At 36.4% G+C, this 23,408-nt stretch overlaps 1 protein-coding gene across 1 annotated transcript; it reads left to right on the forward strand.

Moving 5' to 3' along the window:
* Positions 1-2,555: 2,555 nt before the first annotated feature.
* Positions 2,556-8,667, forward strand: LOC138715693 (uncharacterized). Its single transcript, XM_069848757.1, has 3 exons — positions 2,556-2,773; positions 4,863-4,982; positions 8,429-8,667. Exons 1-3 carry the CDS (start codon positions 2,557-2,559, stop codon positions 8,548-8,550), a joined length of 459 nt encoding a protein of 152 aa, XP_069704858.1. The 5' UTR covers position 2,556; the 3' UTR covers positions 8,551-8,667.
* The last annotated feature ends 14,741 nt before the right edge of the window (positions 8,668-23,408 follow it).

Here is a 23,408-nt window from a genome sequence, read left to right on the forward strand (position 1 = left end):
GCTCTCAAACTACACGTTAAAAAATGTAATCTTACGAGGGATTCTTTTTTTTTTTTTTTACAAAGTGCACGTTTGTGTCCAAATACACTCATTATTGGGATAAAATATATAAATTAAGTTTTACATAATTTTTTTTATATATTTTGGGTTTAAAGCCAGTGCATGCAATGACACATCCTTAACGATCAAGTTCATTTTGCTTTTTGCAGAATTAATGATTTCCCATTTCCACTATGACGATTATACGTCATCGTCATCAGCCAACTCTGCAACAGAAGAGGAAAACGGAGGAGAATCGGAGACTGGAAGAAAGAAGAAGGGTAATATCTCCTTTTCAATTATTTTGTTGCTGCTGTTAGAAACTTAAGAAGTAGTACATTTTAAGTGTATGACTATACCTATATTAGAAGTAACCGTTACTACGTGCTTCATCTTTTGATTCTTTTTCAGACTTTACTTTTATGATTAAGTTGTTTTTAATAGTTTAGTGACGTACATGTTGTCATGCTACTGTCCGTCCGAGTGGTTACGTCGCAGGGAAATCAATGACAACTACTTAATTAAGAAGGCTCTTTTCTTTAAATTACTTTAAACAGTTGTATAATAGTGCGTAAACTGTCTTTTAGCCCGACATGAAACAACTGACAAGCTGGCAAAGCCGACGCAGGTGGAATCCGCCGAGGAGCGCATCAGGCTGGAGGAGCTGCGGAAGCAGGAGCTGGACCGTTATGTTCGTTACTTCGATTTCGGTTGCCGGGAAGGTACAGTAACTGTTTACATCCTGAGGAAGTGCCACAAGCAGAGTCCGTGGAGCTCAAACTGCTAGTCGGCCGCCATTGTTATTCCATTTCAATACGCTTAGAACAGGAACATTTAAATTAAAACTCAATTCGGGCCTGTGTCCGTGACCTTAAAATTAAAAATATTCTATTCTGTTTTAGGCTACATAATTTCCTATAAAATTATATATGGAAAATAGCGAGCGCTCGAATAAAACTGGATGATTTGTCAGCATTTCCAACGCAAAGGACTGCGGTACTCTTGATATCCATGAACTCTGTGCACAAGTTCAGCAGACTTGAATCCTTACAGGTAGCGAATAGGGCGTTTCTCCAGTGCCGTCATTCAGCCAGTTCTCACCAGTGGCCCGACTCACTTGTTGAATTTGTCGCAGTTCGCAGAACTTGTTCTTGAATGTCTGAAGTTCAAACAAACTAGGTTCTTGACAGAAAGGAAGAACATTCATTTAACATAATAACAATAATCCGTGGCGCTACAGCCCGTGAAGGGCCTAGACCGACCAGCCGGCTGCTGGCTTCACGCCCACGTGCCGAAGCAAAGGTGGACCATCATCCAACCAGAATGGAGGTATCGTGTGGTTAGCACGATGATCCCCCAGCCGTTATAGCTGGTATTCGCAACCGGATTTCGCTACCTATCGTAGCTCCCCAAGTGCATCACAATGCTGGGTGGGCACCGGTCCCATACACTGGCCTAAATTTCATGAGAAAATTTCTTCCCCCATGAGGACTCCAACCAGCGCGCATTCCGTAACGCGAGTCCTAGGCGGGATGCCTTAGACCGCGACGCCACGGCGCGGGACTTCATTTAACATAGTAACACAAAATTATCTAGCTTTTTAATATGACAGTAAACATAATCAAATCATATTATTAAATCGTTGTTTCTCATCTAAGTGTGCAGTCAGTCAGAACAGGAATACAATATCGACGGGAAACAACTCAAAATTTAAAGTTTTGAGAAACATGCATTTTGTAGCTTTATCTCGGTATGAACTTAATCCAAATTCAAATCATGTTTTATATGAGTAGTTTAATATCAAAGGCGGACATCTGACCTCAGATCGAAATTTAGATAGCTGTGGATTTTTATACAATTTTTCATGTTTTTTCCAGTTATAGTGAAACCATATGCAAACTCTAACACTACATTTATAAAATAAATTGCGTTAAATATTACAAAGAACACTGTGGAACAAGAAATTGCCGCTAGATCAAAACTACGGAGACGACAAATGTCCGTCTTTGATATATGCCGTAAGTTTCAAATTAGAGTGTCACAGTAACATGAAGCTTATAGAATTCAGACATAGTATTCTTACTGATTACTGTGATTTTCAGTGCTTGAAATGCATACAAATATATATAATAAAAGTTCTATGTCTCTCCTGAAAATTATGGAAAAAATCACGTACGTGGTATTAGATCTAGTCCATCGATATGCTAATTTGGGACTTCATGCCATATAATACTGAAAATATGCTACAGTGCATGCTCAATTCTCTGTTATATATAGATATGCCTGAAATAAGCAAAAATACGTACAATTAATTTTGAATATTCTTCATTACAGTTGTTCAAAACATAAAAAAAAAATCGTATGGCTTGCAAATGGACAGTAAAAACATGCAGGTGCATCCGAATCTTCGCCCTATTAATATTTCATTCACTGAAAGCCAGTGAATGCAATGGATGTTTAACAACAAAGTTCGGTTTGCTTCTTGCAGACGACTTCCCGGAGGATTTTCAAGCTCCCATGACAGCGCCCATACCAGCAACTCCCATGCCAGCACCATCATCCGAAAAAGAAAAAGAAGATGATGATGAGGAAGATTCCATGTCAATAGGCCTACCATCATTTGCGCAAGAAGAAGATAAAGAACAAGAAGATGATGAGGAGGGAAATAGAAGACGTGGCTGCTGGTCCTGTTTAAAATATGTATTTTGTGGTTGTTTTCGTCGTCTTTTTGGGAGTAAGTAGTCACAAATTTTATGTGTAAGAGCCATTTACAGATAGATCGCCCTCGGCGTGTTCTACGTTTCCTTCCCCACTTGTTCATAGTTAATCAATTCTGTTACACTTATAGTAAATTACGTGTACTTCTTAGATACCAACCATTAAAACGTTCGCTTTGTTTGGCGGCCTTTTTCTCTATGTGCTGAAAATATGTCTGAACCTCAGGCTCCGTGCTTTGGGTCCACTCACTGTGGTGATATTTAAGCGCGTATAGTCGCATTCTCCATTTAATTTATAGGCACATCACGCATAGAAATATTTGGAACTTTATGTTATGAATTTATCATTATTATGTCAAGCAATAGGAAAGAAGTGTACTTTTTTTCTTGGTTCTTATTTTTTCACACTTCGTCCCAAGAAATGTCTTTTTCTCTTCCTGCCACTAGAGTGCACTGAAATTAATGTGTGAATGGGAACAGACATACAGCAAGGTAAGTTCATGCATTTCCTTTCTTTTCTTGAATGAAGTTAGTAATTACGAATGTTCTAGCATTTTTAAATGTTAAGGGATACTTTGTCTTAAACTACATTAACAACACCGTCCTAGCTTGCCGTTTAATAAGAAAACGTGTTAAAAAATTGAAATATTTTTAATAAAATGAATGTTTGACAATAAAATCATGACCACTTAACCAAGCCGAACAATCGAGGGCTCATAATAACGAAGTTCTATCTACTGTTTTGTAAATGTTACCGGAGGGCATTTTTAAAGTTTGTTTAGAAGTAAAAAGAAAACGGAGAACAGTTCTAATCACCACTCTAGTATGTTAGCCTCGTAAATGAGCTGTTTATCATTTCGTGAACCTAAAATATTTGGAATAATGTTATTTTATATTGTACTAAGTTGAAATAACTGGCAACAAGATTACACATATAGAATTTCGCAATAACACATTTTTTGAAATGGGCAATACTATTTTGAGGGATGCATATTTTAGAAAGTGTCATTTTCAGTGAGCTTATGTACATTCACATACTACATTAGGAACATGATAAAACTATCAATGAGTTGCTTTTTATATGCATATAATTCGTTTTCTCCTCTATTTCTGAAATGTGTATATACATATTCCGGTGTGCTCACTCGAAAGCAAGTTACGCAATTATTGACATTGGGAAAAACACGGACTTCCTAAGCCTAAACCAATGTCTGCGACTATCCTTGAGCTTTATTTTCATACTGTCAGTACGAATGCTAGCCGCACTGAAATCGCTGTTGCTTAAAATGGAATAGCATGTTAGTGGCCATCATAGGAATATGTGGGATAAAAACATTTTCTCCTTTCGTTTTGCAGTTGATATTGTCACTTCTATTGCATTTTGCATGAGATTTTTCATTCCAAATCTTGTTCCATTGCATAATTTTGGTGGTTCAATATTTCGCAATAGTACTATTGGTGATTAAAAATTAAGTATTTAATTATGTGTATGCAATCCTTGTGGTTTGAAAGAATTCAAGAATTCACGCGGTAAAACCAAGACCACCTTCAATACTCAGACCTGAATGCAGGTATCGATAGTAGCCAAAATGGCGCCGGTGGTGGTCCAAGCAGGATTACCACGTGGTTTTGTTATGATGTTTTCTTGTGTTAATTACGTCGTGAAATGGGCCGTTCGTGTTGTGTACCGGGTTGTAATTCTAATACTGGACCTGCGTCTCATATTTCAGCGTTTAAATTCCCGAAAAATACAACTTTACGCGACAAATGGTTTAGGTGCATAATCGTGACAATTTCCAAGCTAAGGAAATTACAGTTTGTTGTTGTCCAGTCAACTGTCTGAGCTTCGTAAATGATAACAATAAGGCACCACTTATGAGGCAACTAAGCCAGGATATAATGGGGTAGAGTGACCAGTTCCTATCTTCCTAAAATGTGTTGCACATAAATCATTTTGAACCTAGATTAGTTATTAGGGAAGATATTTTTCCTATCATAAATGGTGATGCTTTTCGTATTCTTCAGGAAATTTCGAATCTTAGCAATGATGCCTAAACAACCATAATTTCATTACTAACCTTCATACCGTACTGTCGGTTATTCTAGCATCCAGAAAGAATCCAGATCAACGGAAAGGGGGACAGATGGAGACGTCGAGCAGCCACGACCGGGACCCCAGAACACCAAGCCTGATCACACTGTGGAGCGGCGCCGATCCTTCTTTAGGTACAGTAATTGTTTACATCCTGAAGTGGCAGCGCTTCCAGCTACGCACTAGTTCGATTACTGGTAGCGAAGAGGAGATTTATCGAGTAGTTGGTCCAAACTACTTGTTAAATTTGTCGCAGTTCGTAAAACCTGCTGTTAAATATTTGATTTAAGTTCCTTACAGAAAGGAAGAACATTAATTAAACACGCTATTCTCTAGCTTTTCAATGTGGTAGAAAATATAATGCTAAAATAAAAGACAAAATACAACTCGAAGCGAATCATATTTATTATTACTTTCTACCCAAGTGTGCAGGCAGTCAGGACAGGAATATATTATGCCTGTAGCCTTGAAAGAGACTTGCGCTTATTTTGGCTGTCGTTTACCCTTATACTTTCCCCTTTCAATGATGATAACGCATGCACAACGTAGTAAGTTATTCAAAAACATAATTTAAAAAAAACAAAGGACTTCCAACTACAAAATGGACTACTGAGCACATTAATAAGGTACTTCCTTTTCCTCTTGTAATATTTCTCTTACAATTTCTTATTCTACTTAATTGTTCATTAATAATATTAAATGCTTTACAGCCGCTGGGTTGGTAGCTTCGCTTATGTTTGAATCTAAATTCCAGATCGCAATGAAACGTTAAAGCGGTCGATAAAGACTTTTTAGTAATGGTGGTTGGTTGATGTTTCGAAAAGTAAAAAGTTAAATTGGTAAATACGCAGTACATCACCCCCATTTTTTTAGGAAAGCCGGGCTGTATTTTTAGTCTACGGAATATATTCGTCTTTATGGAAAAACTCACTCCCGCCACTCAGTTACAAAAATGTATTATATTTTCCCTGGACCAAAGACAATGCGGCATTGCTACGAAGTGGCGCTGAAATGCTGTAATACATGTTAAATTAACTTAATTTGCTGTAACAGTAGTTCTGTAAGTGCGTGTGCAGATGTGGAGCATAGAGCTCTAACAAGCGAGCGGCACTTTGTTCTATTCTTGGCTAGGTACGCCTACATCTTCGACAGGTAAGATAATGTGCATGATATATGAGCCGTTCAGAGCAGAAGTGGTGCAAGTCAAAAATGTGTAATGAGGGTTAAAATAAACATTCTGTAAAATACAGCGCAAAGTAGCAACTAATATTAAATTTATTTAAACTATTAGTAGTCAGTGGATAGCAAGAAGGCATATTAATTGCTACTTTGCGCTGTATTTAACAGATTATTTACTTTGAACCTCATTACAGAATTTTGACTAACACATTTGCTCTGAACAGCTCATATATTTGAAGATGTAGCGAGGCAACCCTCCGCCGCTCTGATGTCGGCCAAGTGCACAGATGAAGTGTCGGAAGTCTACCCCTCCTTCTTCCTGACGCGAGTCAAATTTTAAATGATGCACATAAAAGCATGTTGATTTCCAATTTTACTTCATTTGGAGCTGCTTATTATTGCATATTTCTATTGAGATTATGAAATTTGCGGTAATTTTGGAATACGTTATATATTATTTGTTTTTTCCAGTCTTTTCCACATTGATGTGAATCACTATTATACCCACATAAAGCTTGTTTAGCCAGGTGTGATATTCAATTCAATTCAATTTATTTGGCCATTAGACATACAGTTTTAGGCTTCGTCAGAATACATTGAAAAAACATATAAATACATTTTTAAAAACACATAACAGAAACAGTAAAATTTAAGTAATACAATGAAAACATGAAATAATTTGAAACTTTTAAATTGAAGAAAACTAACTAAATTGGGATTAAACTTATTTATTAAAATACAATTTCATACAAATTTGTGTTGAAAAACTCAGCAACAGAATAATATTCGTAACTAATCTAAATAACTTTATTTATTAAAACAATTTCGTGTGAATTTATGTTAAGAAAGTCATCTACAGAGTAGAAAGGAATAATTAAAAGACAATTATAAAATCTAGCTTTGAAACTATTGGTTGGTAACTTATAATATTAACTGGGAAGCTTATTATAGACTATAATTTCATCCCCATGACAGAAAAATTTGTACTAGTTTTATGTAATCTACAGTATGGAATATTAATTTGTTCACTATTTCTAATTTCATGATCATGTATATTGGCTATTAATGAGTAATTTTCTATATTTTGTGGAGTGTAAAGGACTAGGTCGTATATGTATATATATATATATATATATATATATATGTATATATAAATTTATGACAGTTAATATCTGTGATTGTTTGAAAAGAGGTCGACAATGTTCAAGATAGTTTGATTGACATAGAATTCTAATGGCTTTCTTTTGCAAACGGATAGTAACGGATAGGTGAAAAACTTAGCGCGGTAGATGGGAAGTGATGTGAAGGATTAACTAGGGTTGAAAAGATGTCAAGTTGTGACCCTTTAAATTGGTACTTCGCTTGGAGAGACTTCACAAACATACACTCATAAATAAGGCCAAGGTTTATACACAAAATGTTCAAATGTGCATAATAAACCAAGACATTTGCAAAAGCATGCAAAATCCAATGTAACTAGAGTTTACTACTATTTTAAAAAAATGAGAATGATATGTCAGGCATTTTCCACCAAGAGCCAATATGTGCACTTCATTTCTTAGTTTACCTTACTTTATCTGGTTACAAAACACAGCCAATAGCGTTTGAAGCTTGTCTGTTGTCATACTCTGTTGCTTACAAGGAGATTTTTGAATATTGAATTATCGTTTAACATCACATGAAGTTGTTGACAAAATGTTTGTGTACAAATTGTGGTTTTGTAACATTCAGGTTGAGCACAGTGCTGCAACCAAGATATTTCGAAAGTACCCTGTCTAGTTTTGTCTTCACACTGGTTCCTTGTATGTGAGAAATGTATTGTTAGAATTCTAATATTACTAATAATAATTCTGCAGGAGGCATCACGAACAGATTCACACAATCCGTACATATAATACAACAAAATCACGCACTTGACACTCAGACTGCTGGCGTGCCAACAGAGAAAATATGGTATGTAGGGGTGTTTGGGAATGCTTCTTGTTTTGCAGCAGTGCAAAGGAACAAAGGCAGAGAGTGGTTGTTCGGGCTTTTCCACACCTACCCTTCATATGCAAGGATTTTCCGCCATAGAGCAGAATTAACAAAAATATTATGTGCTTACAAACAATCCGAAAAATTATATTTTTACGAAATATGCTAATTTGGGATTTTCTGACGCAAAACCCTGAAAATAGACTACATCGTATGCTCTATAGTCTTTTATAGGCCGTATAGAAGAACGCCTGAAATGTACAAACATATGAAACCGTAACTTCAAATATTCGTCATTACAGGCGTTCAAAACATGTATAAAATGGTTTTGTATGATTTTCTTACGAATCATCGCGCTATTAATATGACATTCAATGCAAGCCAGTGAATGCACGCTTAACGATCATGTTCATTTTGCTCTTTGCAGAAATACAATTTGTCGACTATGAAGCAGAAGAGGAACTGAGAGCAGAGAAGAAGAAGATGAAAAAGTGTAGTATCTTCCGTAACCTATTTTGTTGTTTAAGACGTAAGAGAAGTAAACTTTAAGTGTATGACTAGAGGTGGAACAATTCCTTTCTAGACAAAGTATCAGAACAACCATAACATTCAATTTGAAAATACGTGCTGGTGCTTATTCCATTTTAATAAAACTGCACTGGAGTAAGAAACGTAACTTCAGTCGCTAACTACCAAACTATTCACTTAGGAAGACACTACAGTATTATTGAACGGTACCTTGTTTACGAAAAAATTGTTCCATCTCTATTCATTAAAATAGATAAATGATAGTCATAAGTAATTATCTTTACATGTCTAATGTATTCAGATTGACTGATAACTTAGATAAGTTTCAATAACAATATTTCACATTATTATTATTATTATTATTATTATTATTATTATTATTACTATTTTGTCTTTTAATGCCTATTATTCTCTTTATATTCCTCTCGCCCTCATTGCAATCCTGAGTAACGCTTGTATATGCCTTGTTATTGTATTCCGCTTTCTCGCTCTCCTTGAATTTTTCTTACACTCCTTCTATTTCCTTTCCTACTAATATTCTCCTCGTCTTCTGGTTTCTTTAGACTTCCCCTTTCTACTCGGCTTACCTCGTTTTCCTTATAATTCCCTTGTTCACCTTTATTCCTTTTGTTCTCCTTCCATATCGTCTATTCTATTTACAATAACATTTTTCCTCATTATATTCACCTTATCCTCTATGTCTCTGCCTTGATTTCCTCGTCTTCTGCTTGCATTCGCTGTGCTGTCGTTTTATTCTAATTGTTAATATTGTATTCCTCTTATAGTTCTTATATTCCAGTTATTCCATCTATATTCCTCTTATTCCCCTTGTTTTGTGCCCCTCGTTCTCGTTCTATTAATCTTATCCTCCTTGCGTTTCATGTTCTCATTGCATGACCTTTTCCTCCTCGTATTCTTTTTCTCCACGTCTTCAATTTTCCTCTCTGTTTTCGCCTCGTTTGCTTGTATTACCAGTGTTCTCCTTGCTTCCTATCTCTTCCATTTGTTCTCCTTGCATTCCCCTTGTTGTCCTTATATTCGCCCCGTGCGCCTTCCATTTCTATTGTTGTTGTATTTTCCTTGTTGACCTTCTTTTACTCTTTCTTTCCTTGCACGTCTCTTGTTCTCATTGTAATCCAATTATTTTCCACGTATTCCGTTTTTCTCATTATTTTCTCTTCTACCATTCCACTTTCTCTCTCTAAATCTCGTATGTCGTCTTTGAATACCCTCGTTCTTTTTGTATACCTCGTTTTCTCAATGTATGGCCATTTTTCTGCATTTCTCCTTATATTCGCCTTGTTTTTCCTTTCATTCCCTTTGTCTACCTTGCATTTTTGTTTTCCCTTCATTTCCCTTCTTCTCGCATTCTCTTTTTTTAATTGCATGCTCCTTGTTCTCCTTGCATTACCTTTATTTTCCTTGTTTTTCTTTTATTACAACTGTTTTTATTGTATTCCTTTCGTTCTTCTTGTAGTCCAATTGTACTCCACATATTTCTTTTATTCTCCTTTCATTTCCCTTGTATTTTCTTTGTTTATTCTTGTATTCCCTTTGTTATTCAGATATATCTCCTGGTCTCCAGGTATTCGCGTTGTTCTCCAGGTATTCCTCCTTGTTCTCCAGGTGTTACCCTTGTTCTCCTAGTATTAAACTTATCCAGTTATTACCTTGTTCTTTAGGTATTCCACTTGTTATCCTTATATCCCCGTTGTTCTTCTCGTATCCTCCTCTATTCTCCAAGTACGAGTATTCCCCTTGTCCTCCTCATATTTTATTCCTGTCCTCGTATCCAACACCTGTTCTCCTCGTATACTCCCTATTCTTATGGTTTATCTCCCGATCCACGCCTGTTTTCCTCGAATACTTGGTCTCCTGGTATTCCCCTGTTCTTCACGTATCTCTGTTTTCTCCTCGTAACTCTAGTTTTCCTTAAATCTTCTATTCGTAACGCTCCTCCGCCTCGTATCCCGCTGTTCTCCTTATATCTCCCTAATCTCCTCGCATCGTCCTGTTCTCCTCATATCAAGTTCTCCTCTTATCCCAAATTTTCTCCTCGTATCCCTCTATTATCCTCGCTTCCCAATGTTCTCCTCGCATTCCCCCGTTCTTCTCATATATCTTCGTATATCTTGTGTTCTCCTCGTATCGTCCTGTTTTCCTCATATCAAGTTCTCCTCTTATCCAAAATTTTCTCCTCGTGTCCCGCTATTCTCCTCGCATCCCACTGTTCTCCTGGTACATTCCTGTTTTCCCATTCCTCTGTTCTCCTTGTATATCTTGTGTTTCCTTCATATCCCCCGTTGCCTGTAATTACCCTGTTTTCCTCGTAGTCTCCTTGTTCTCCTGATAATCCCTTGTCCTCCTTGTATCTCGGCTTTTTTTCCTTTTCTCCCACTTGTTCTCCTTCCATACCTCTAGTTATCCTTATGCGCCGATTGACCTCCTTTTATTCCTCTTGCTCTCTCTGTATTCTGCTTGGTCTCATCGTATACTCCTTGTATGCTCTGTTTTAGTACCCCTTCTTCTTGTATTTTACTTTCCTACTTGTATTCTCCTTTCTCTCCTTTTACTCCCATGGTTCTCCCTGTATTCCAAGTGTCCTGTTTATATTCCCTATGTTCACTTTCTCCTTACCTTCCCCTTTTTCTCCCCCTGTTTTCCTGTCGTTTTCATTTTATTTACATTTTTCTTGCATCTCCTTGTTCTAATTGTATGTGCTTTTCCTCCTTCAATTCTCTTTCTCCTCAACGACTTCTCCTTTTCTCCACGTCTTTCCCTCGTTCTCCTTGTAGTAAATTCTTCTTCTTGAATTCCTCTTGTTTTCCTTCCCTTTCGTTTGTACTCTTTGCTTTCCCCTTGTTGTCCTTATATTCGCCTTGGCCGCTTTGCAATTCTGTTCCTGTTCCACTCTCTTCCTTGTTTACCTTCCCTTTCCCTTTCTTTCCTTTCACTTGCCTTGTTCTCCTTGTACTCCCTTTGTTGTTCTTGTATTCCTCTTATTCTCCACATATTCCATTTTTCTCATATTTTCCTTGTGATCCGTCTTTTACACTTATATTTTACTTTTATTTCCCTTGTTCTCTTTGCGATTGTGTTTTCGTTGTCTTCCACTTGTACTCCTGGTATTTCCTTTGCTGTCCTTGCAATGAATTCTTCTCATTGTATTCCGATTGGTTTCGTTGTATTCCTCTTGTTACTCTTGTATTTGCTTCTTCACCTTATATTCCATATCCTCATGTTCTCCTGGTTTTCCAGCAATTCGCTTGTTATTTCCGAAACTTCTTGTATACCCATTTTCATCTCATTATTAACCCTGGCTATATTTTTATTCCCATTATTCATATTTATGTTTATTTTTTATCATCATAAGGCTTTCAGGTAGTGGTTTCCCTCACATTTCTGCATACGGTCCACCACTACCCTTGATTACATTCAATTACATATCCTAATATATTTCCCCTATCATCTATATCTCCCCATATCTTCCCACTAAATAAAGTTAAACCCTAATTCTTTCTACTTTTTCCTCCATACTTTCAGATGTACAGTTATTTCCAACTCTTCACCTTTTATTATCTTCCCTCAATCCCATTCCCGGATGCTATACAATACTATCTACCTTACTCTTATATACAAACATTCTCGGCTATAATATACTAATCCATCTTTACTAACATCGTCATCTTACATTACTATTATCCTTAATTTTCTGTTCATCTCAAAAGCCTTTTTATCTCGACTAGTATTCACTAAATTTTTCTACTTTGTCATCTATATTACCGTATCATATTATTTGTCTCATTTATTGTTCCAATGTTCTCCTGTTTGTAATACTTACTTGTTCAATTCACTTTTTACTTTTTCACTTTATTGGATAACTTTTACGGTTCACTCTCACTACTTGCACTCACTTTCTACCTCCTATCTCGATTACGTGCAACCCTAAATATATTTACTTACTATTTCCAAATCTTATCAGCCTCACTACCTTTAATGCTTTTCTTCTCACTGATTTATTCTATTCATCTTCTCATTAACACTTCACTACTTATTCCTCTATCTTATTCACATTTCCACTTCAGTTACACTAATTGATCTAATCCTCATGTTTTTGACCGTATCTAATACCACAGACTAAATCAGATTTGTCCTTTAGTTCACTTATTACACTTCACACATCTTTGTTTACACTTCCTTGTTTCTTTAACTATCACAAAACTCTCTGAACTTTTATCGTTTCCTCCAGTTTTTCGCAAATCTTTAGTACCCTATCAATATCTCCCACGGTTGCTGGACTTGGATCATCTGCGCTCTCGTTCTCTGTTATATTCTCGACTTCTTTCTTCTCTTCGTCGCACTCCCTTTCGCAACTTACACTCGCGAGGACTCCTTTCCTTATACTCTCCATATTCACCTTAGATGATTATCCTGTTTTTCCCAACCCTGGTTTCCTCTCCTTTTCTCCCCTTCTTCTTTCCTCTATTATCCCCTCACTTGATTCATATCCATCAGTAGCTCCCTCCTTCTTCACTAGACTGATTCATCATTACACAGATTAAACCTTTCTTTCTCTTATCATTGGCATACTTCTTTGCCGCTGTATCCTCTATGCCACTCTTCTTTGAAGTGTGCTTCTCATTGTCTGCTAGCTTGGTAAAATTTTGCTTGGTGATCCGTTTTTTGCTCTCTGGTTCGATGTCTTCTTTCTGCGTGTGTCGCCTTCTTGCTCCGACTCCTGATTCATCATTTTTCGCTCCATGCTTCACGTCACGTTCGGATTGTAACAGCTGTTTCGTCCCTTTACTCGGTATTAAACCAAACCATTGCTTTTCCAACATTTCTTGACTTCCCATATTGTGTATTGCGAATATTCTATTCTCTTTAGTTTGTACCTTGTACATCCCCTGTCCACTACATATTCTACATTAACTCCAATGTTGTCCTTTGAAGACGGTTGCTCTGTTCGCTTGATTTCATTCTCGTCTTCTGCTTTCGATTCCCGCTGCGCGTGTTTGTCAGTCTGCCTCTGATGTTTCTCTGCCACGTTATTTAATCCAAATTCCGGATGATTTACGTTCTCCTCACAAAACTCCAGGTCAAAGTACCTCCCGTTGACTTTCAGTTTGTCTTCACATATCTAAGCAAAGTGTCCCTTGTTTCTATTATTTCTAGCTGCTTTCATCAACGATATCAGTGATTTGCGTCTGCTTCTTTTTTCATAGTTTACTTCTTTTTCAACCCTTATTTTCTTCTTCGTTAATTTTCTTAAATTCCTTAAGATTATTTCTCTTGTTCTCATGCTTGCTAATGTTATTAAAATAGGTCTGAATCTTCCTTCCCCAATTCTGTACGTCTGTTCAATATGGCTTACTCTCACATCGATACCAAAAATCTTCTCGCACACGTTATATATAGTCTCATATGTATCCATTTCGTATTCATGACCCTCTTCTTCCACCCCGAAGAGTATTAAATTCTTCGTTCTTTGCTTATCTTCATAATATCTGATTTTCTCTTTCATTTGCCCATTATCCCGTATCAGATATTCAATCTTCGCACTGATGTTTTCATTTTACACATCCAGTTTCTGATGATATATCCACTTGTCTTTTCGAGTTTCCTGTACTATTCTGCATTAGTAATCCTCTATTCCTAACTCCATTTCTCCCCTCCTTTATCACTTCCCGTTGTAGCACTTCATCCATTTTATACTGTAACTTCTGCTTTACCACTCAGTCATAGGTCAATGCCTCTCTACGCTGTTCGGTCCCCGCTTCTTCAGCACACGTCCATACTCGGCCAAAACTCGCTGATGACTCCTATTCCCATTATTTCCTTCCATCCCCCATTCTATCATTGTATGCACTGTGTTCTTATATTGTTCTTTTCTTCATGTAATCCATTCTTCTATTTGCATTCACCTTCTTCTCCTTCTATTTGCTCCTTCGCTTAGATTTCAAACTGTTCTCCTCGTATCTCCGTATTCTCCTCGTATTTTCTCTGTTATCCCCGTATACCTCATATCCTAGTATTTCCCATATTCTCCTCGTATCCCCGTATTGTCTTCGTATTTTTGTCTATTCACCTCGTATACTCCGTATTCTCCTCGTATTTTCTCTCTTATCCTCTTATACCTCATGTCCTCGTATTTCCCATATTCTCCTCGTATTTTCTCCGTTATCCTCGCATACCTCATATCTTAGTATTTCCCAAATTCTCCTCGTATCCCCGTATTCTCCTCGTATTTTGTCTATTCTCCTCGCATACACCGTATTCCCCTTCTATTCCACGTATCCCCGTATAATCCTCGTATTTTCTCTGTTATCCTCTTAAACCTCATATCCTCGTATTTCCCATATTTTCCTTGTATCTCCGTATTCTCCTCGTATTTTCTCTGTTATCCTCGTATACCTCATATCCTATTATTTCCCATATTCTCCTCGTATCCCCGTATTCTCCTCATATTTTCTCTATTCACCTCGTATACTCCGTATTCCCCTTCTATTTCACGTATCCCGTATTCTCCTCGTATTTTCTCTGTTATCCTCTTACACCTCATGTCCTCGTATTTTCCATTTTCTCCTTGTATCTCCATATTCTCCTCGTATTTCCTCAGTTATCCTCGTATACCTCATATCCTAGTATTTCCCATATTCTCTTCGTATTCCCGTATTCTCTTCCTATTTTCTCTATTCTCCTCGTATACACCGTATTCCCCTTCTATTCCTCGTATCTTCTATTCACCTCGTATTTTCCCGTATTCTCTTCGTATTTCCCCTTTCCTCGTATCCCCATATTCTCCTCGCATTTCCTCTGTTCCCCTCGTATCCACGACTCCTCTTCATATTTTATGTTCTCCTCGTAACTTCTCCTCTTATCCTCGTATTGTAATTGTATACCCGTATTCTCCCCGTATTTCCCTTGTTCTTCTTGTATCCCAATATTCTCCTCGCATTCTCTCTGTTCTCCTCGTATCCCCGTATTCTCCTCGCATTTTCTCAGTTCTCCTCGTATCCCCGTATTCTCCACGTATTTTCTCGGTTCTCCTCTTATCCTCGTATTCCCCTTGTATCCCCGTATTCTCCCCGTATTTCCCTTGTTCTTCTCGTATCTCCATCTTCTACTCGCATTTTCTCTGTTCTCCTCGTATCCCCGTATTCTCCTCGAATTTTCTCTGTTCTCCTCGTATCTCCGTATTCTCCTAGTACTTTCTCGGTTCTCCTCTTATCCTCGTATTCTCCTTGTATCCCCGTATTCTCCCCGTATTTCCCATATTCTCCTCGTATCCCCGTATTCTCCTCGCATTTTCTCTGTTCTTCTCGTATCCCCGTATTCTCCTCGTACTTTCTCGGTTCTCCTCGTATCCCCGTATTCTCCTCACATTTTCTCTGGTCCCGTATCCCCGTATTCTCTTCGTGTTTTCTCGGTTCTCCTCTTATCGTCGTATTCTCCTTGTATCCCCGTATTCTCCCCGTATTTCCATTGTTCTTCTCGTATCCCCATATTCTCCTCGCATTTTCTCTGTTCTCCTCGTATCCCCGTATTCTCCTCGCATTTTCTCTGTTCTCTTCGTATCCCCGTATTCTCCTCGCATTTTATCTGTTCTCCTCGTATCCCCATATTCTCCTCTCATTTTCTCAGTTCTCCTCGTATCCCCGTACTCTCCTTGTATTTTCTCGGTTTTCCTCTTATCCTCGTATTCTCCTTGTATCCCCGTATTTCCCTTGTTCTTCTGGTATCCCCATATTCTCCTCGCATTTTCTCTGTTCTCCTCGTATCCCCGTATTCTCCTCGTACTTTCTCGGTTCTCCTCTTATCCTCGTATTCTCCTTGTATCCCTGTATTCTCCTCGTATTTCCCTTGTTCTTCTCGTATCCCCATATTCTCCTATCATTTTCTCTGTTCTCCTCGTATCCCCGTATTCTCCTCGTATTTTCTCGGTTCTCCTCTTATCCTCGTATTCTCCTTGTATCCCCGTATTCTCCCGTATTTCCCTTGTTCTTCTCGTATCCCCATATTCTCCTCTCATTTTCTCAGTTCTCCTCGTATTTTCTCGGTTCTCCTCTTATCCTCGTATTCTCCTTGTATCCCTGTATTCTCCCCGTATTTCTCTTGTTCTTCTCGTATCCCCGTATTCTCCTCATTTTCTCTGTTATCCTCGAATCCCCGTATTCTACTCGTATTTTCTCTGTTCTCCTCGTATCTCTGTATTCTCCTCCTATTTCCCCTGTTTCCTTAGAATCCCCGTATTATCCTCGTTTATTCCCTCTTCTCCTCGTATGTTCTCTGTTCTCCTCGTATAACCCGTATACTCCTCTCATTTCTCTTGTTCTGCTGGTATGAATGAATGTATATATTTATCTTTAAGCAATATACCTTTTGGTGTGGCGGCACTTCACATTATTAGTATACAGTGCCATCTCCCCGTTTTACAATGCCTCTCGTACAAGTCAATTAGGTCATTACTTATTTTTATTTTATTATTGCAATTCTTCCACTAGTCTTTTCTTGTCCGTCATCAATTCCTCCACTAATTTACTCCTAACGCATTATTATACCAAAAATACTTTACTTCTAATTTTTGACCCTAACTCCTCTATGACACATTTCCTCTCACTTCACATCTCTAACTATTAGCACTTTTCACAGCTAACTTTTCCACATTGCTACATTATTAAGGTCTTAATTTCCTTTTCTCACGATTTATTTCCTCTCCACACCATTTCCTTCCGTCATACAGTTTTTTTCACCTTGTTTTCCCCTCTTCCTTCATCACTGCTTCCTGAACTATCTCCTATTTGCGTTACTCTATTTCTCGTGAGCTTAGATTTAGATCTTAGTTTCTTCACCCGCTTCGGAATTGCTCCCATCTGATGTCCACTATTTCCATTCTCTTGCACTGAGGTCTTGTTCTAGTGTGCTTGCTGAATACCAGTTTGCGTCATTCTTGTTTCTTCTTCAGATGACGTCACTGCCTGCTTTCCGGAAAATTTCGCTGAGTTTAACACGTTTGCATTTGCCTCGCGTAAACTCTTCACACTTGTGTCACTAACTTCGCCTTTAGATACGATATTCTAGTTTTTTCTTTCAAAATTATTTTGTCCCTTTCCTTTTCATCCGAGCCTACAATCAGTTCCTTTAACGTTACTAGACACTACTCAACACTAAAAACCAAATTGTTTATCTTAAATTTGTCCTTGATAAGTATCGCGAATTGTCCATTTCTTCGTGCTGCTTTAAGAAAATGGATTAAAACTCTTCTTCTACTTCTCACTTCGTAGCTCCAGTCGTTATCTATTCTGATCGATGTGTTCCCTAGCATCCTTCTATTCTTCATAATCCTCTCCTTCGTAACCGAACTCTTAAATTTTACTAATGTTGGCCTAAGTTGTTCTGAGTTTTGTATTTGCATCTTTCCTATTCTAAATGCTTCCTGTACTTGTCCATCGCTCACGTCTATATCAAAACATTCCCAACACACTCCTAATATCTTCTCATATTTATCGATAAGTTACTCTGTTCTCTATTTTTTCTTCTATCCCGAAAAATAACAAGACTTTTTCTCCTCTTCTCCTCCTCAAAGTGATCCCATTTGCTTTTTAGAATTTCGTTTTCCAGTTGAATTTCTTCCATCTTCTTGCCATGCTCTCCTTCATTTCCCTTAGGTCTTGTTTCACTGCACTGTCCTCCATTTCACTGTTACGCACACTTATTCACCGGTTTAACACAGGTCAACGCCTCTACTACACGTTACTATCCCTGACTTGCACAAAGCGAACCGACTTCGTCTGCAACTTGCTTGAGACTGTTCTGCTCATATACCTCGTATTCTCCTCGTATTTCCTTTGTTCTCGTATTCCCCTTATTCTCCACGCAATTAATTTCAAAACCAGAGCCATGTCTATGTGGTGATAATTTTCTTAGAATTTCGCATGTCACTTTCAAATTTACTTTTCTTTTTTTGTGATGAATAAAGTATTAAATTTTCAAAGTAATGTCGCAGTAATGTAACATACGTATCTGTCATAGTGCAATAGCAGAACACAATATATCTTTTGCCTAATTTTCTTCGACGCGAAAATTAATTTAAACACATTTTAACAAGATAAAACGAAACTCGTTAATTATAACGAATTTATAAAGATAATAATATTAATATAATTATATTATTATTAGCGTTATTATTATTTTTCGGATCTGATGTAAGATTATTATAATATTTTATATATTATGTAGTTGGACATTATTGACAGCAATATATATGTAGTAAAGTAAATAACATAATAATTATTACTTTAACTTACTCTTAATTTCAATCAATGAAATAGGCAAACTACAATAATCACGATGTTGCAGTAATTTCCGATTTCACTGAGGACTACTCGTAAGACCTAAGAATATGATAATCATTTATATAAAACCCATGGCTATGGCATTCCACGACGCAATTATTTCGGTTTTCTCTTCGGGAACTATCTGCTAAACCTACCAAGTACATAGAATGAAAATGGTGGTTTGCCAAGATTCATTGCCTCCATTGCGGAATCATTAAATTCTTTCTTTCTTGCTGAAATATTAGAATGGTTTGACAAGAACTCATAGTATGAAGTACCGCTAAAATTATACTTTTATGTTCCGAAAACAACGTTCCACAGGGATGGTCGAGCTACGCATTAACTGACAGACAAAAATACTGCCAGTTACTCTCAACGTATATAAATAAGATAACGTCAAATGTTTATGTGTATTTCCTTGGAAAAATACATATCATATTTAGTTAAAATAAGGTAAATTGAAAAGTACACCGTTTTTCATAATGATCGCGCAAATTCGCCTGTAAAATGTTGTCATAGATGAACTATACTTAACACTAAACATGCACTGAGAGGCATTCGGTTTAATTATTATCGCATAGTAGTACCAAAATCACATTGGTTGGAGTAAATCATTGCACGTCGATAAGATAAATGAATTTGTGAAGTAAAGAGAACCGACATAACTAAAACCATGTAAGCTCGAGGAAAAAAAATATATCTTTAATCAATATTTTTCATTCCACTGCACATTTCCTGTGTTAAAAATGCAATAATTTCAAGTTGTGGCAGCAAATGTACTGGGTTGCGTCTGTTCTAAGTTCTTCCAGTTGAAGTTCACTTTACTACAGCGGTCAATGAGTGGACAAACATGGAGACAGCTTTTCCTGGACGTGCAAGAGTGATAATGAGATAATGCCAAATCATATTAATACTACGCCATGAAGACACTTCAGAGACATGGAGAAGATCATTACCGTCTTAATCCCGGCACTAGAACGAGGTGGTATGGTCGGCACCACACTGCGATTGTCTTTTGCCTCCGGGAAGATCCCGGCATTCATCTACAATGATTAACCATGAAAAACCTGGAGCAGTTACTTAAGAGATGAAAAAGAAACTAAAGTGTATTGGAGACAAAAATACTAGTTTCTCAATCATATGTGGTGAGCGAGATGTGTTAGTGAAACAATTTAAACTCTGACAGAAGAAATGCAGCAAAATTATCAGTGACATAATTATGTCATTGTTAGGGGTTTATCACTTTTCGCGACGTCGAAAGACTTTCTTACAGTAAAGTATTGTTTAAGTGACCACTTCATTTCAACTTCGGCTATTTTTTAATATGTTAAACGCAGGCGCCTTTTTTAAAATAGAAAAACTTTTATATTAAATCTCATCATAATATATGAAAATTAATTAAAAAAGAATTTATGAATGAAGTGAAGGCACAGGAGATCAAACTTACGGCAGAAAAGAATATAGAAAAACGAGAGACGAGAAAATAAGAAATGAAGAGCATAACATTCCTAAGAATGCCACAATACGTTCTTACCTAGTGTAACAGAATAATGCAATAAATGCGAGTGCAACTGCAAAATGTTAATAATTTAATAAAACTTTCGATGGCCAACTTATTTTTGATATGGTTACAAATTACGATCTAAATAAAAGGGAAATAAATTGAAGAATAGAAATGAAGGAAATAAAGGCAGAAAGAATAAATACGGGAAGAGATATTGAAAAAAAAAATAAATGGAAAAAAATGTAAAGAGTCACAAAATTAATATAAATCGGTCACAGCATTACTGAACAACAGAAATTCAATGGCCTACGAAATAAAAGAAATATACAAAGAAAAGAAGGTTGTTTTATATCAATGGCTAAGAGGTGATACGTCGTAGGCCTAACTACAAAGTGTTATTTATACATCTTGATTACACAACTTTTAACACTGTATCACTTCGGAATATGTATGATAAGAACTTTTTTGTGTTAAATGTTAACGTACCTTGTTAACGACCGAAAATAAGTCGAAACATGTTAACAAGGTACGTTAAAATTTAACGCAAGAACGTTCTTATCATACATATTCCGAAGTGGTTATTTAGTTTAACTGCATTATATTATGTGTAACAAATATTTTATCATTATCTTCACAAAATTGAGCAGATAACTAATATTTTGTCCTCGTGTAGAAGATCTTGCAAAGCAGAAGCATATTATTATATATAAAGTTTGTCTATTATGAGAGAAACTAACTGTACACCTCGCTGATAAATAGTAATAAACTTCAAAATTGAGATCGACAGTTTTCTGGTTGCTAACAGCCTATCAATCACATATTGTTTTGTTTGGTTAAATAATTATGTAAATATGTTAACAAATTATTTGATTATGCTGCTTGAAAAATGGCAATCCTCTTGTGTTTCCAGTAAAAATTAAAATTAAACTCTTGTCACTGAAGTATCTCTGACTGCAGTAAAGGGATCTATAAAAATCCTAAGAAACCATCTCTACACGTAAATAGATGGATCTTTACCTATGGCGATCTACTCATTTAAGTTGGGTCTTGCACTCTTGCAGAGCAGTATATTAGAGAGTACCGCATTCTCGGCGGCGGCGGCCATATTTACTCCTGGCTCGGCACAGAAGCGTAAGCAGTAATGCTAGAAGGAAGGTCAATAAAGGCGATATCATACATGTAGTTGTGGTTTATTGAATACAGGAGACAAGGATTAATAAACATTATTGCCATAGTGAAATGACTCGTTAGAGATAACACTTAATTATTTATGTTATGTCCATTTTAATAGGGATAACATCAGCAATTTTCTACTGAAATTCTCATACCAACATTTCGACTGCCACATTTAGCAGATTGTTGTAGTGCATTTGCTATAACAGGCAATTTTCTTAACAATAAATATATTCTGGTCCTAAAATACAGTGATAAGACGTTTTCAAAAATATTATAACAAGTTGGGAACGTATGAGTTGAAGTGTTAATGAATAAAGACTTCAAATCCTTTAATTTCAACTCATTTTCTATCAACGTTTCACATTTTTCTGCAAATAGAATTATATCAAATACGAATTTACAAGGGTATACAAGTGACATTACCTTATATGACTTGAGAGTCACTAATGTGCTAATAAAATTTATAGATTCATCCCTGTTATCAGTTATTAGAGATGAAAAACAGTTTTCACAAATATTATATAACTTATTTTTTTTTATTTTGAACAAAACTGTTCCCAACAAACAGTAAAGAGCTTGTTGTTCACTCAAGTCACTATTTATATTTTCAGTTAAAATACAATTTAGCCTATATCAATTTCCTTTTACTTACATTCATCTTCACTAGACCTTTCTGTTTCGGATTTACTTACATCTGTACCTAGAAACTCAATTAATTGTTCAGAATTGCAAACTGCGTAATTTTAATGCTTCGTTTTTTAGAAAAACTGAGAAATCGCAATGCAGTTTTGAATTATTTTGCATCCGGGATTGGATTTATGGAACGGACAGTAGAAAATAAATTTTCTAACGCATCCTGCATACATCTATCTGGCATAAGATATTAATCAGTGAGTGGAAAAAGGGAATAACTACTTTGAACCCAACTTTTCAGGAAACAAAAAAAAACTTTCTGCAGCTTTTCTGTTAAGTTTGATTTAAATGTTGTCAACAGTAAAATTGTTCACTATTGTTTGTAGTATATGTATTAATACCAAACTTTGCTCTATGCCTTGTTAATATTTGTATACAAGTTTTTTAAAATTTAAAACTTATTTCCTTTTTCCACTCAATCATACATTTACTTTATGAGCTTCCTAACCTCTCCTCCATTTTTTTCCTTCTTTAAAAATGTATATAAATGATTAAATAGGTTAATAACGACTTCCACATTACAATTTTATGGAAAAAAATACACAGGGTGAATCAAAAGTTTAGAACCAGATAAATATATTCCATATGCTTGATTTTCGAATAGTATAGGTATTATCAGTATTTGTAAGACTAAATGCTCTACCAGTGACACATTCGATTATAGCTCTCAGCTATTTAAAAAGCCGCCATTTTGAATGCAACTTCGAAATTTTAAATGGAAAGGGGGTCATGTAGGTACTCAAAATCATAGAAATTTTCTGAGAAAAACAATGTACAATCCGTTTTGAGATATCAATAATCGTTTTTAAGTTATTTAAAGATAGCTGTAATAATGACACAAACATTAGTTACTGCATCTACAGATATTTTGTAACATGGTACGATACTAAAGAGGCTTTGGAAAAGGTGATTTCATGAAATTCTGGTAATTAACTTTTCCTGCTTACTATTCGGTTAATCTGTGACAGTTTCAATGCATTGTTGATTATTTGAAGCTTTCCTACAACAAATTTCTTTATGGCATTATCGAAAGAGTAAGGAATTGGGATAATTCTTCGTTCTGGTAGGTTAAGCCACAGAAATGTTGCAGCAGACTAAACGAACAGTTCTCTAGACATTAGATTGGTCAACGTGGACCAACGTGGACCAGTAGAATGGCCGGCCATGTC

Source organism: Periplaneta americana, chromosome 15, assembly GCF_040183065.1.
Source record: "Periplaneta americana isolate PAMFEO1 chromosome 15, P.americana_PAMFEO1_priV1, whole genome shotgun sequence".
NCBI classification, from domain to species: Eukaryota; Metazoa; Arthropoda; class Insecta; order Blattodea; family Blattidae; genus Periplaneta; species Periplaneta americana.